General features: G+C 40.3%; 1 protein-coding gene across 1 annotated transcript in view; it reads left to right on the top strand.

Annotated features, from left to right (window-relative positions):
* lypla2 (lysophospholipase 2) overlaps window positions 1-15,780 on the top strand; it is a 49,322-nt gene that overhangs the window by 23,073 nt on the left and 10,469 nt on the right. The window contains exons 4-9 of the mRNA XM_062047368.1: window positions 7,326-7,391; window positions 7,558-7,605; window positions 7,665-7,735; window positions 10,957-11,030; window positions 11,112-11,213; window positions 11,292-11,462. Coding sequence (XP_061903352.1) covers window positions 7,326-7,391; window positions 7,558-7,605; window positions 7,665-7,735; window positions 10,957-11,030; window positions 11,112-11,213; window positions 11,292-11,462 — 532 coding nt within the window. The remainder of the gene's footprint in view (window positions 1-7,325; window positions 7,392-7,557; window positions 7,606-7,664; window positions 7,736-10,956; window positions 11,031-11,111; window positions 11,214-11,291; window positions 11,463-15,780) is intronic.

Raw genomic sequence — 15,780 nt, forward strand, 5'->3', positions numbered from 1 at the left:
TTAACCTTGCGAGCAAACAGACTACGCGTACACTGCAGGCCAAATCTGCCCAAATCGGATTTGTTTTGAAATCTGATTTTTCCCTGCTGACTGTTTAGACTGCAAGTAAAATGTGATTTTTATCAGACTCCAGTGTAAACGTGGACATGCACCAATGTGGCCTCATGTGCACTTCCATAAAGTGAAAACCAAGAAAGTTGACCGGGAGGAAGTCGTTACTACAACAAAATAAAATAAAAGTCGCCACCCCTTCAAAATGAGTGTTTTTTTTACGTGAAATTAAAGTAATATAATGTATGAATGGATAAATATACAGGACTGTCTCAGAAAATTTGAATATTGTGATAAAGTTCTTATTTTCTGTAATGCAATTAAAAAAACAAAAATGGCATACATTCTGGATTCATTACACATCAACTGAAATATTGCAAGCCTTTTATTATTTTAATATTGCTGATTATGGCATACAGCTTAAGAAAACTCAAAAATCCTATCTAAAAAAATTACAATATTTCCTCAGACCAATATAAAAAAAAAGATTTATAACAGCAAGACTAAATCAAACATTTAAAAATGTCAATTAATGCACTCAGTACTTGGTTGGGAATCCTTTTGCACGGATTACTGCATCAATGCGGTGTGGCATGGAGGCAATCAGCCTGTGGCATTGCTGAGGTGTTATGGATGCCCAGGATGCTTCAATAGCGGCCTTTAGCTCATTTGCATTATTGGGTCTGGTGTCTTTCAGCTTCTTCTTCACAATACCCCACAAACTCTCTAAGGGGTTCAGGTCAGGGGAGTTGGCACGCCAATGGAGGACAGTAATGCCATGGTCAGTACACCAGTTACTGGTGGTTTTGGCACTGTAGGCAGGTGCCAGATCATGCTGGAAAATGAGATCATCATCTCCATAGAGCTTTTCAACAGATGGAAGCATGTAGAGTTCTAAAATCTCTAGAAGCGTCTGACTTGGGCTATGGAAAAGAAGCACTGGACAGTTGCAGAGTGGTCCAGAGTCCTGTTTTCAGACGAAAGCAAGTTTTGTATTTCATTTGGAAGTCAAGGCGCTAGAGTCTGGAGGAAGGCTGGAGAGGAGCAAAATCCAAGTTGCTTGAAATCCAGTGTGAAGTTCCCACAGTCAGCAATGGTTTGGGGAGCCATGTCAGCTGCTGGTGCTGGTCCACTGTGTTTCATCAAGTCCAGAGTCAATGCAGCTGTGTACCAAGAGATTTTAGAGAACTACACGCTTCCATCTGTTGAAAAGCTCTATGGAGATGATGACTGTGTTTAGACTGCAGTCACATTTGAAAAGATCAGATTCCAAACGATCCAAAGGTTTGAAGCAATTTGTGGAGTGTTTAGACTGGCAAAAAAATCTGAATCTGTGTCACTTGTGGACAAACAAATCTGATTTGGTGTGCAGTGTAAACGGGGCCATAAAACACCGAGTTCCAAACTTATGATTTACATAACTAGGACGTTCATCACCTTTAAGTCTTCTCCTTTTTGGCAGTCACACTTTTTTTTCATAATGTGTTTTATGTAACTTAAGGTGTTGCTCTAGCTTGTTCGCTTCAGATGTAGTCATTTGTTCAACTTCTTTAGTTATACTGTTTTGGATTTTTTTCCTATCCAATAAAGAAATGTCCAGAGAAAGTGAAGGTATTTTAAATATTTTGAGATCTCAAAAAACATTAGGTTATAGAGGAGCAAGTCTAGAGGGAAGAAAAAAAAAGACCGAGGGAATAAGAGACAAAGAAAAAATTTCCAGATCTTTATATTTGTCTTGAGAATGTGAGAAGAAAGAGGTGTTGGGGCGAAGTGACTCATTTTTGGAGGGAGGATGAGCAGATTCTGTTGTTTGTGAACAGGAATGTTTCGGTTAAAACTTTTGGAAAGGCAGTGATACAGCATGAGTCACAAATAATCCCATTTGGAGAGTAACCTTTGACCAAAATACAAATACAATATAAAATTAGTGATGTCCGGCATCAGCAGTGCAGAGAATAAGATGTTTTTGGAGGCCATCTATGGGGCGCTCATGGCCCAACAATTGGCCCTAGAGTTAGGAAACACTCAACTTATTAATACATCCAAAATTACAAATGACTTTAATACAGAACGAGTGCACTTTTTTCTTCACTGTACTGTCGCATAAAGCATATTTTGGGCACACAACAATTAGCAAATGTTGTTATGCATACATTACACTGTAAAATACAATACTGTATTTTTCGGAGTATAAGATGCTCCGGAGTATAAGTCGCACCTGCCGAAAATGCATAAGAAAGAAGGAAAAAAACATATATAAGTCGCACTGGATGGAGTATAAGTCGCATTTTTGGGGGAACATTTTTTGATAAAACCCAACACCAAGAATAGACATTTGAAAGGCAATTTAAAATAAATAAGTAATAGTGAACAACAGGGTGAATAAGTGTACGTTATATGAGGCATAAATAACCAACTGAGAACGTGCCTGGTATGTTAACGTAACATATTATGGTAAGAGTCATTCAAATAACTATAACATATAGAACATGCTATACGTTTACCAAACAATCTGTCACTCCTAATCGCTAAATCCCATGAAATCTTATACGTCCAGTCTCTTACGTGAATGAGCTAAATAATGTTATTTGATATTTTACGGCAATGTGTTAATAATTTCACACACAGGTCGCTCCTGAGTATAAGTCGCACCCCCGGCCAAACTATGAAAAAAACTGCGATTTATAATCCGAAAAATACGGTACATGTATATGAACTGGCTATGAACATTTAATTATTAATTACCCCGTGCTATTACAACCTGCTAATGCCAGCAACAACAAATCAGACTATTGTTTGTGAACAGGAATGTTTTGGTTAAACATTATTGGAAAGGCAGTAATACAGCATCATTCACAAGAGAATCAGACTATTGTTTGTGAACAGGAATGTTTTGGTTAAACATTATTGGAAAGGCAGTAATACAGCATCATTCACAAGAGAAAACTTTGACCAACATACAATTACGATATAAATTAGTGATGTCCAGCAGCACAACAGTCTTGTCCTATGCCTTGGGAAGGTGGGGGGCGGATGTAAGAACCACCAAGCTGAGCCCTATAAAAGAGTATTTTTAGAAGAAAAAAAAGGTCAATGCATTGAATAGAAGCAATACAACATAAATCACATTAGGTCTGTTACTTACACAAAAAAAAAAGTTTGACAAGAGATTGCTAAAGTGTTTATTTTGCTACAACATTACTTGTAGTGTTCCTCAAGGTTCCGTTATGTCCTCTCTTTTTCATCATTTGAGCCAGGGGTCGGCAACCCAAAATGTTGAAAGAGCCATATAGGACCAAAAATAGAAAAAATGTAATCTGTCTGGAGCCGCAAAAAATTAAAAGCCTTATATAAGTGTTATAATGAAGGCGACACATGATATTAGCTATTGTCTATATTAGCTATATTAGCCTACCATCAAAATGACTCTGTGTCGCAGGCTGACGCAAATCTTCGTTGACAGAAATGCCGCATTTTTATTTTTATCCGACACATTTTTGCAACATTGGAAAACATTAGTAAAACGGAGGCTTCTCACAGTGTGAGATAACTTCTGGAAATGATTAGCTCAGAATGGCAAAAGGTATAGATGAGTGTGTCCAAGGTAAAGGAAAAGGCATGCTGCCTTCTTCTAATGGATTTATTACAATCGTTGCGAGCTGGGTAACGTTTGCTGTGGTCTGGAACAACATGGCACACAAACAACTATGAGAAATGCATCCAATATTACATACACATAATGTGTCATGAGACATGCACATATAAATTAAATACACGCAGGACATAATTAAAGGAAATTAAATGAGCTCAAATGTACCTGCAAACGAGGCATAATGATGCAACATGTACATACAGCTAGCTTAAATAGCATGTTAGTATTGATTAGCTTGCAGTCATGCATTGACCAAAATATGCCTGATTAGCACTCCAGCAAATCAGTAACATCAACAATGCTCACCGTTGTGCTTTCACGCACAGCATAAAACGTTTGGTGGACAAAATGAGACAAAGAAGGAGTGGCATAAAACAGGTCTTTCTGTGGCAGCATGGGAGAAAGTTATACATGTAAACATGTGAGTTCAAGGATTGCTGAAATTAGTAGGACAAAACGGTGCTCACCAAATACTCTCATCAGCGACGCATGTTTAATATAAACAGTGGGATTTCTAACAATTACGAAGGTTTGTGTCATGTTTGTCTTGCTACAGAAAATATAGTCAAACTATTTTTTTGTAATTGTTTTCGTCATTTTACATTTTCACACATCTTTGAAATAGCTCCAGGGAGCCACTAGGGCGGCGCTAAAGAGCAGTGTGTTGCTGACCACCGATCTAGAGCTTTAAGCACTTCAAGTAAAAAAAATAATGTATGACTTATATTTTACACTTTTATGAGTGGGATCCTTTTGGATCCCTGAGAATTTTAGTGTGATTTTTTTTTTAACTATCTTTGCTCAAAAAATGATAACGAACTAAAATCAATGTTATGAATTATTGACCTATTTAAGGCTCCAATTACTTCACATGAAATAATCCATTTTGTAATTTTTTTTGGCGGGGAATAATTGCATATTTTGTAGAGGTGTACAAATCGCGATTCTAAATCGATTCATAATTTTCAAAAGTCGATTAAAAAAAAATATACACTACCGTTCAAAAGTTTGGGGTCACATTGAAATGTCCTTATTTTTGAAGGAAAAGCACTGTACTTTTCAATGAAGATAACTTTAAACTAGTCTTAACTTTAAAGAAATACACTATACGTTTAGTTTAGTTTATTAAGGATCCCCATTAGTCTACACCGCAGTGGAGACTATTCTTCCTGGGGTCCAGGAAAAAACATCACACAATCACAAAACAAAAGATTAAAATGCAGTACAACATGATCAAATAATAAAATGTTGTAATACAAAAATAGCAACAACAAAGAACCAAAAAAATAATAATAACTTCGAGTTTACATAATATTGTTCATAACAAAGATAAAAAGAGCAATATAAAAATAGATATATATATATTTTTGCAAAAAAAACAAAACAACAAAGAACCAATGGCCTAAAATATATACATTAGTGTACCAAAGACAAACAATAAGTGACGAAAAAAGTTCCCTCCACCATTTTCTACTGCTTGTCCCATAATCAATAAAATAGTCAATAAAAACAGTCATGACATTAGGTACAATCTAGAATAATCTCTTTCCGCAATACTTCTCCTCTTAGTCTATTCTTAAAACCCACTCTGCTGGTGATTGATACCAAATATTGTGGAAGTCGATTCCAGTAAGTGATTGCCCTATACATTACAGTCTTTTTCAAAACATCACTTTTGGGTTTAAGACGGGTGAAAGCACCTCTTAGGGCTAACCTGGTACCATAGTTGTGACTTTCACTAGCAAGCAACAGCTGAGAATACAGATATGAAGGTTTATGGTATGTATAGATTGTTTTTAAAAATAGAATCAAACTACACGCTAGTCTTTCACCAACTCTCATCCATGACAATTCATTATGCATGATCTCAACGCCGGTCCTAAATGAGCAATGGAGAGCTAGTCTGGCAGCTCTGTTTTGGGTAAGCTGGATTTTATTGAGTTCTTGTTTAGATGCATTGGACCAAATTGCTGGGCAGTAGTCAATATGTGACAATACAAGGGATTGTATAACTTGTTTCGTAGTTGTGTTAGTTAAAAAATAGGCACTTCTTCTTATGATTGAGATGCTTCTGCTCATTTTTTTTAGGTGGCCCAAGATAGTCTTTCATCTATTGTAACTCCCAGCAACCTGGCTTCTTTAACTTGTTCAATATGAACTCCGTTCAAAGAAACATTCAATATGCGTTCTTTTCTATGAGCATGTTTTGAGCAAATAACAAGACATTTTGTTTTGGAAATATTAAGTTTCATCTTATTTTCTGTAACCCATTTAGAAATCGGCATAACCTTGTCTTGTAGTATACTGCTCAGGTCTGTGCAATTATCAGCATAAGCATATATTGTTGTGTCATCTGCGTAAATTGCACAGCAACCATTCTTTAAAATACATGACATATCATTTACAAATATTGAGTATAATAAAGGAGTTGCTAATAAATAAATAAATAAATGATGTAGTAATGTGGTAAATGACTATTCTAGCTGCAAATGTCTGGTTTTTGGTGCAATTTCTACATAGGTGTATAGAGGCCCATTTCCAGCAACTATCACTCCAGTGTTCTAATGGTACAATGTGTTTGCTCATTGGCTCAGAAGGCTAATTGATGATTAGAAAACCCTTGTGCAATCATGTTCACACATCTGAAAACAATTTAGCTCGTTACAGAAGCTACAAAACTGACCTTCCTTTGAGCAGATTGAGTTTCTGGAGCATCACATTTGTGGGGTCAATTAAACGCTCAAAATGGCCAGAAAAAGAGAACTTTTATCTGAAACTCGACAGTCTATTCTTGTTCTTAGAAATGAAGGCTATTCCACAAAATTGTTTGGGTGACCCCAAACTTTTGAACGGTAGTGTATATATATATATTTTTTTAAAACGATCACTTATTAAAAATAAGTGATGGTTTTAGAGCTTTTGCTCTATAACGGTGGAACAGGGGTTAGTGCATGTGCCTCACAATACGAAGGTCCTGAGTAGTCCTGAGTTCAATCCCGGGCTCGGGATCTTTCTGTGTAGAGTTTGCATGTTCTCCCCGTGACTGCGTGGGTTCCCTCCGGGTACTCCGGCTTCCTCCCACCTCCAAAGACATGCGCCTGGGGATAGGTTGATTGGCAACACTAAATTGGCCCTAGTGTGTGAATGTGAGTGTGAATGTTGTCTGTGTATCTATGTTGGCCCTGCGATGAGGTGGCAACTTGTCCAGGGTGTACCCTGCCTTCCGCCCGAATGCAGCTGAGATAGCCCCCCCCCCGCGACATCAAAAGGGACAAGTGGTAGAAAATGGATGGATGCATGGATGATTCTAGAGCCACGGATTGTTGACCCCCGATTGGTGGCCTGCGAAAATTTGTGAGGACTCTTTGACCAGCTTTTTTGCTGAAGGTCTTTAAAAACAGCAAGCGCTTTGCTAATTCAGACAAAATAAACATACCAAAATGAAATGTCTACTTTAGAGGGCGCTGGTTCTATGGAATATACAAAATAAGACTGATAGTGAAGGGAGAGGTCCGGTCCTTCTAAAATGCGGCCCCCAACACAATTTAGTAGTACCCCTGATGGACTGTCTTGTGTTAAGATGAATGCTGTCACCCTGCTTGAAACTTCTCCTCTCTGATAGGCACGGGTGGGCCGACACCTTGACGGGCATCCAGCTGCCCCACGTTAAGTTCATCTGCCCGCACGCGTGAGTGTCCTTCATTCCTTGATATCTACCGTCTTTCAGTCAGTCAGCAGCAGGAGTTGAAAGCACACTTTGCTCTTCAAACGAGTCAAACCGGTCACCTGGGTGCTAAAAAAAAAAAGCTGGTCGCTCTTGTTTTTACCGACCTTCTTGTGTTCTCCTCCTGTAGGCCACGGATTCCTGTCACTCTCAGCCGGAACCTCATGATGCCGGCGTGGTAAGAGATGTTTGCGCCGCCTCCCGGAAAACAAAGTCAAAACGAGGATTTGTGTGCAGGTTTGACCTGATGGGCCTGAGCCCAGACACCCCCGAGGACGAACCTGGGATCAAAAAGGCAGCAGAAAACAGTGAGTTGGAGTCACGTGCAGCGTTGTTCTGCCTCCCCACTGACATTGTTAGGCTGCTAAAGTGCTTGAGGACGGGTAAAATAAGATAGCCACTCTGGTTAAGACACTTGATGGGCTGAGTCTTGGCACATTGGAAGTCTTCCTGCATGCATTCACGATGATAAAGCAGCACATGTTAAACCTCTAGTGGCCTTTGGCAAAGACCTAGAGCTCCCAGGAGTGAATGTCTGCAGCCTGGAGACCTCCCGTGTCATGGCTCCCGTCTCATGCCGTATTGTCTGGGGACTTCAGCAAGCGTCTACTTTTCAAAGTAAAAGCTTGCTTTTCTGGTCTCTTTTCTACTTAGGTGGGGGTATTTTGTTAACGAAACAGTGAAGCACTTTGTGTTTGCCACTTGCTACAGCTGAACAGGCCTCAATAAGTCCACAGTGACATTTTGGTGAATTTACGAAACTGAAACAATACAAAAAGAATGCCATTGTAAGTAGAGATGTCCGATAATGGCTTTTTTGCCGATATCCGATATTCCGATATTGTCCAACTCTTAATTACCGATTCCGATATCAACGGATACGATATATACAGCCATGGAATTAACGCATTATTATGCCTAATTTTGTTGTGATGCCCCGCTGGATGCATTAAACAATGTAACAAGGTTTTCCAAAATAAATCAACTCAAGTTATGGAAAAAAATGCCAACATGGCACTGCCATATTTATTATTGAAGTCACAAAGTGCATTTTTTTTAACTTGCCTCAAAACAGCAGCTTAGAATTTGGGACATGCTCTCCTTGAGAGAGCATAAGAAGGTTGAGGTGGGCGGGGTTGGGGGCGGTGGGGTTGAGGTGGGGGGGTAGGAGGTAGCAGGGGGTGTATATTGTAGCGTCCGGGAAGAGTTAGTGCTGCAAGGGGTTCTGGGTATTTGTTCTGTTGTGTTTATGTTGTGTTACGGTGCGGATGTTCCCCCGAAATGTGTTTGTCATTCTCGTTTGGTGTGGGTTCACAGTGTGGCGCATATTTGTAACAGTGTTAAAGTTGTTTATACGGCCACCCTCAGTGTGACCTGTATGGCTGTTGACCAAGTATGCTTGCATTCACTTGTGTGTGTGAAAAGCCGTAGATATTATGTGACTGGGCCGGCACGTAAAGGCAGTGCCTTTAAGGTTTATTGGCGCTCTGTACTTCACCCTACGTCCGTGTACACAGCGGCGTTGTGAAAAGTCATACATTTTACTTTTTGAAACCGATACCGATAAATTTGAAACAGATACCGATAATTTCCGATATTACATTTTAAAGCATTTATCGGCCGATATTATCGGCAGTCCGATATTATCGGCAGTCCGATATTATCGGCAGTCCGCCATCCCTAATTGTAAGCTAATAATGAATAATACTAACACAGGGACGTGTTAGCATATTAGCTAATGTTAACAACGCTAGCTTAATTACATTACAATAGCCCGTACAAATATGCATGAAAACAGTCCAACAGACGTCACACATGGGACGATTTAGTAAGTAAGAATTGTTTAAGTTGTACTGTAAGTCTTACAAATGTTGCTTGGAGTGATGACTGAAGAATCCATACTAGTAAAAAAGCTATGGACTGCTAGAAGATGGAACAGTGCTTCGTGTTAAAAAAGGCTCAGTCTAAACAGAAGGGCAGTGCAGCACCTACAGCAGGGGTCCCCAAACTGGATAAGGCCCGCCAGCGTCCAAAATCCGGCCCGCGGAAAGTCCCAAGTTATAAAAAAAATATTTTTTTCATTATTATTTTTTAAAAATCTGTCCTTTCTATTTCATTTTCTACCGCTTGTTGCTCTTGGTGTCTCCTAGCCGCTTAGGCAAATCATATACAGTATATATATGTACTAGGGCTGCAACTAACAACTAATTTGATAATCGATTAATCTGTCGATTATTTCTTCGCTTAATCGATTAATAATCGGATAAAAGAGACAAACTACATTTCTATCCTTTCCAGTATTTTATTGAAAAAAAACAGCATACTGGAACCATACTTATTTTGATTATTGTTTCTCAGCTGTTTGTAAATGTTGCAGTTTATAAATAAAGGTTTATAAAAAAAATAAATAAAAAAAAGCAGCCTCTGCGCATGCGCATAGCATAGATTCAACGAATCGATGACTAAATTCATCGCCAACTATTTTTATAATCGATTTAATCGATTAGTTGTTGCAGCCCTAATATGTACCCTGCCTTCCGCCCGAAGCAGCTGAGATAGGCTCCAGCACCCCCCGCGACTCCGAACGGGACAAGCAGTAGAAAATGGATGGATATATATATATATATATATATATATATATATATATATATATATATATATATATATATATATATATATATATATATATATATATATATATATATATACACACACACACAGCCCGGCCCCTGGCCAAATGTTTTTAACCCAATGCGGCCCCCTAGTCAAAAAGTTTGGGGACCCCCGACCTACAGTGTCGTCCAAAAAATGGCGCCATAGCAAAAACAATAACACACCTACTCAGCGTTTGCTTGGTATTGGTATTATTTGCATTATGCCCCTCTGCAAATAAAAATCCATGTATTAGCTGCACTGTTTTATAAGCCGCAGGGTGAAAAGCGTAGGAAAAAAAGTAGCGGCTTATAGTTGGGAATTTACAGTACATCGCGATATAGACATTCCTACATTCCTATGTATGTAAAGGGTTAAAATTTATAATTTATCAATTTAAATGTGTCTTAATTGATTGCAATAAAGATGCTCACAAACTTAACTGAGACGCCATCATGAAAACGATTTGCCATTTGTATGCGATGAGGTGGCGACTTGTCCAGGGTGTACCCCGCCTATCGCCCAAATGCAGCTGAGATAGGCTCTAGCACCCCCCCGCGACCTCAAAAGAGACAAGCGGTAGAAAATGGATGGATGGATGGATGTTTTGACCCTCTGCGGTTGGACACCATCCAGTGAGAGGGCATGGCATGATGAGACAAGCAATACCTGACTCAAAGCTCCCCCCAGTGGTCAAAGGGTGAAATGTGACATTCCTGACACCTAGTGACCAGTCAGTCGTCGGCGATGGGCAAAATCTAACAAGTCAGATCCGACTATGAAAATCCTGCGTCAAAGACGGTCCTAAATGAAGCGCATTGAGGAGTCCTTTGTGATCTATGTTACATTTTATCTCTATTTTTGTCTCTTCCTGCAGTCAAGGCCATAATTGAACACGAGGCTAAAAACGGCATTCCTCCCCACCGCATCATGCTCGGAGGATTCTCTCAGGTAGGAACCTTTTTTTAGGCTGAGCACAGGAACTTTAAGCATCAACGCTGATGCCCTTCTGTTGTGTGCGTCCTCCTTCAGGGCGGGGCGTTGTCCCTGTACACCGCCTTGACCTGCCAGCATCAGTTAGCCGGCGTCGTGGCCCTCAGCTGCTGGCTGCCACTTCACAAGTCTTTCCCTTCGGTGCTTACTATTATTATCATTATTTCTTGTCGAGCTAAAGTCCTCGGTCGAATCAGTTGTGGTGTCTCCACTGTGCAGGCGTCGAACGGCTACAAGAACCTGCCCATCCTGCAGTGCCACGGCGAGAAGGACGAGATGATCCCCGTGCAGTTTGGCGCTATGACGGCAGAAAAGCTGAAATGCATAGTCACCCCGCAGATGATCACCTTCAAAACATACCCAGGGGTGCCTCACTCGTCCTGCACTCAGGTGCGGAAAACTACATCACGCCACTGTGGCCAGAATGTTATACTCTGTTCTCATGCAGCTTCCGAGGTTACCAACAGTTATCAGTATGTTGTGCAGTCGATTGGATCGCCAGCTATTCCAAAAATATGCAGTTTTTTCTAGAAAACCCATCTCATTCACCCTAAGTCGGTAATGCTAAAATAAAATACATGTAACGATGTGGGTGTAAGATGGCAACCCTTTGCCTGCCAAGCTTTCGCTTTTGGTTGCCAGGGAAACCAGGGACGGTTAACACAAGTTAACGACGCACCTCGGTTGGTAGAGCGGCCGTGCCAGCAACCTGAGGGTTCCTGGTTTGATCCCCGGCTTCCGCCATCTTAGTCATGTCCGTTGTGTCCTTGAGCAAGACACTTCACCCTTGCTCCTGAGGGGTCGTGGTTAGGCCCCTGCATGGCAGCTCCTGCCATCAGTGTGTGTGTGTGTGAATGTGGAAATAGTGTCGAAGCGCTTTAAGTACCTTGAAGTAGGGCTGGGCGATATGGCCTTTTTTTAATATCTCGATATTTTTAGGCCATGTCACGATACACAATATATTAGAGATGCGCGGATAGGCAATTATTTCATCCGCAACCGCATCACAAAAGTCGTCATCCACCCGCCATCCACCCGAACTAACATTTTATCAAAACCACAACCGCCCGCCGCCCGCCACCCACCCGTTGTTATATATCTTACAGACGATGCAAGGCATTCCTTTTAAAGAAAGGAGACTGATCCAATGCAGCAGAGACATTCAATGCGTGCCACGCATTAATATCTCTTGGCCACGCATTAGAGGCTAAGAGATATTAATGCGTGATAATATTATTTATCATTATTATAATATTATTGTCATTTCCATTAAGAAAGTGTTGACTATTATTGTTATTTTTTTCCCCTGGTCTTTAGTATTCCCTTTTTTAGTTTGTCGCAAACCACCTTGTGTTATGTCAGACCTGGGCATTCTGCGGCCCGCGGGCCGCATCCGGCCCTTTGTGCGTCCCTGTCCGGCCTGCGTGAGGCCAATTATAAATTACAAAATACATTTTAAAAAGTATCTATGTCGAGTGTGCAATACAACGGTGCTGCTTTTGTTTTGAAAATCGTTATTTGTATTACTTCCGTGTGGACGTATGCGTGTGCGTGATTGTGAGTGAATGTGAACAGCTGCAATCATTAATTACAAAATAAAGTTGAAAAAACATCTATGTCGTGCGCGCAATACAACTGTGCTGCTTTTATTTTGAAAATTATTATTTATGGGCGTGTGTCAGTGTGTAACCTGCGAGTGAAGGTGCACATGCAGCGACAAGTGATGCACGGTTTACACCCGAGACGCTAAAAAGAGAAAAGTTGATGAAGAATGGCGTGTTTCCAACAAGACATGGACTGCCATGCAACGTTCCCTCTAAGGTGCGTGCCTGCGCAATTGCGCACTGCTCAAGCGTCTGCTGCGCGCAGCAAATATATGCCGCGCACCAAATCAAATCCCATCTGAATTCTAAACAAAATAAACATATTTATTCTATGTAATTTTGCAATGCAACTTTGAGTGACAGTGACAACAAGCGGCCCTAACAGTGTTCGTCAACACCGTTCAATTGAACACCGTTCAATTATTGTAACGTCTATCGAGATGCTTCGAGGCCAGGAATTATATCGATCACTTTATTGAGCAAAACTGTTTATATTCGGCCATAACCACACCAAAAACATAAGTAAAACACTTCTATCTCGAAAAACTAGTCATTTTCTGCCGTACAAACCAGGCCAAAACCAACTTGTCATCTGTCACCAACACGCATAGCACTAAACCACTGGTGCATTTATGGCCACACAAAAAGTCGGACAACTCAAACATCACACAAAGTTACACTATGACTCCTCAGTCATACGTGTGCTTATTTTACTGTCATTTATTATTAATGTTAATTTATTTATATTAGTCATGGAATGCTGTTACATACACTATGTTGAAGTATTACTATTATTATTAATTATTATTATTATTTATCTTACGGTATATATCAAAAATAATATTGAGCAAAATTTAATTGAAATATTGTCGATGTGGCCCTCCAGCAGTGCTCGGGTTGCTCATGCGGCCCCCGGTAAAAATTAATTGCCCACCCCTGTGTTATGTTGTGGTGTGCTGTGTCACGCCAAATTTCTTCCCCCTACAAAAACCTTCCCCCCCCATTTACTTCCGTGGTCATGTTTCCTCTTACGTCATTGACAGCGACCGATAGCACTTCGGCTTTGACTGCCCGTCGCTGGAAGGATACTTCATCTTTGACAGCTGCTGGAATCTGAAGAAATCGATTATTGTTTTTTTTTGTACAGGCGCGAAACAGGACAGTCGTGTGCGGGTTAAGGACCCCTGGCTACTTTGTGACTTTATTGGACGCAGCCCCGGAAATAAATGGGAGGGAAGGCTTTTGTAGGGGGGAAGAAATTTGGCGTGACAGCTGCAGCAGTGCCTGATGAATAATTGCCTGTTTCAAAGAGTGCTGCTCGTTTTTCGTATGTGGGTAACAACATTTAACTATGTATTTTTTTTTTCTGAATTGGTTCAACCGCCAACCGCCCGAATCTATTTAAAATCTATTTTTTTCGTCATGCATCCGCCCGACCCGCGGATTATCCGCGGACTCCGCGGTTGTGTCCGCAAACCGCGCATCTCTACGATATATATCTTGATATTTTTGCCTTAGCCTTGAATGAACACTTGATGCATATAATCACAACAGTATGATGATTCTATGTGTCTACATTAAAACATTCTTGTTCATACTGCATTAATATATGCTCATTTTAAACTTTCATGCAGAGAGGGAAATCATAACTAAGTCAATAGACCAAAAGTGTATTTATTAAAGAGTTATTAAGCAGTGGCACAAACATTCATGTCATTTCCAAAACAGAAAGTGCACGATTGTCAGAGACATTTTAAAACAAGCTATGAGTGCACTTTTGTGCATGATGTCACTAAGATGACATATCAAAACAACACTAAATTAAAGTGCACTTTTTGTACAGAACGCCACTACAATAGTTTTAAAACAAATAAAGTGCACTTTTGTGCATGATGTCACACAAGATATTTCAATAAGTGTCAAATAAAAATGAGCTGCATAATAGGAAATCAAATAGTGTATGTCCTTCGCTATGTGGTAGGTTCCTGCGGACGTTATCTCCTTCTGTTGTTGACTATTTGTTTAATACGGTGTTGATGTGGTAATGGTTGCCTCTGCATTTTGTGGGTGTGGCACCGAATGGAGATGTTGACTTGCGGAGTTTCAAACACTCTTCATTCTCTAGCGGGTGACTTTTCAAATGATGCTACATATTAGCAGTAATGCTACTTTTTGTAGCAACGCTTTTGCCCCACACTTGACATATAACGGTTGTCTGTTCAACATATTCCCGCTTGAAGCCAAACCACCGCCAGACGATGGAACTCCTGCTGTTTTTCTTGGGAATTAATTCTTCCTTCATTTGTTACCAGATTGGCACCTTCTTTCTCTCGTATTACCACTCGCACCACAGCTAACGTTACCCATGGCGCTACCTCTCTGCTCCGCGAGGGCGTATACGTATGTGACGTATGTAAGAAGGTGCGCTTGTTTTAAATCTCTGTGAGAAGCAGAGACAAGAAAGAGTAAGAAGAGCATATAGTGTAATGCCTGCAGCTAAAAGCAACTGCGTGAGAATGTATACTCGAATATCACGATATAGTCATTTTCTGTATCGCACAGAGACAAACCCCCGATATATTGAGTATATCGATATATCACCCAGCCCTACCTTGAAGGTAGAAAAGCGCTATGCAAGTATAACCCATCTACCAATTAGTATGTAATCATAAACCATTACTGGAATTACAACAGGCAAGCAGTGTGGAATATAATATAATTGTAGTGGGAGCCTGACTACCAGGCTAAAGACTGACTTAGATTCTATCTGTTCTGTCAGTTACAGTCAAACCTGTCTATAGTGACCACTCAAGGGAAACAAAAAAACTGACCGCTATAAACAGGTGGCCACTATAAGCCGGTTGGCCGCCATTTTGAATTTCCGTACATGTTGACCTTTAAACAATTGTATTCAAAAGGGAAGTAAACCGTTTCCAAAATACTTTTTTTACAAACTTTCTAAGCTTGAACAGTGCTATTGAACTTGAGCCTGCTCGGTGTTGCTCACGTGAATAGGATGCTGTTTTCCATTCATGACAGACTTTTTGGGGATCAGTCAACTCGGCTGCATGGTCTGGATCAGGCCTGGGCAATTATGTTGACTC

Source organism: Entelurus aequoreus, linkage group LG05, assembly GCF_033978785.1.
Source record: "Entelurus aequoreus isolate RoL-2023_Sb linkage group LG05, RoL_Eaeq_v1.1, whole genome shotgun sequence".
Classification (NCBI taxonomy): Eukaryota; Metazoa; Chordata; class Actinopteri; order Syngnathiformes; family Syngnathidae; genus Entelurus; species Entelurus aequoreus.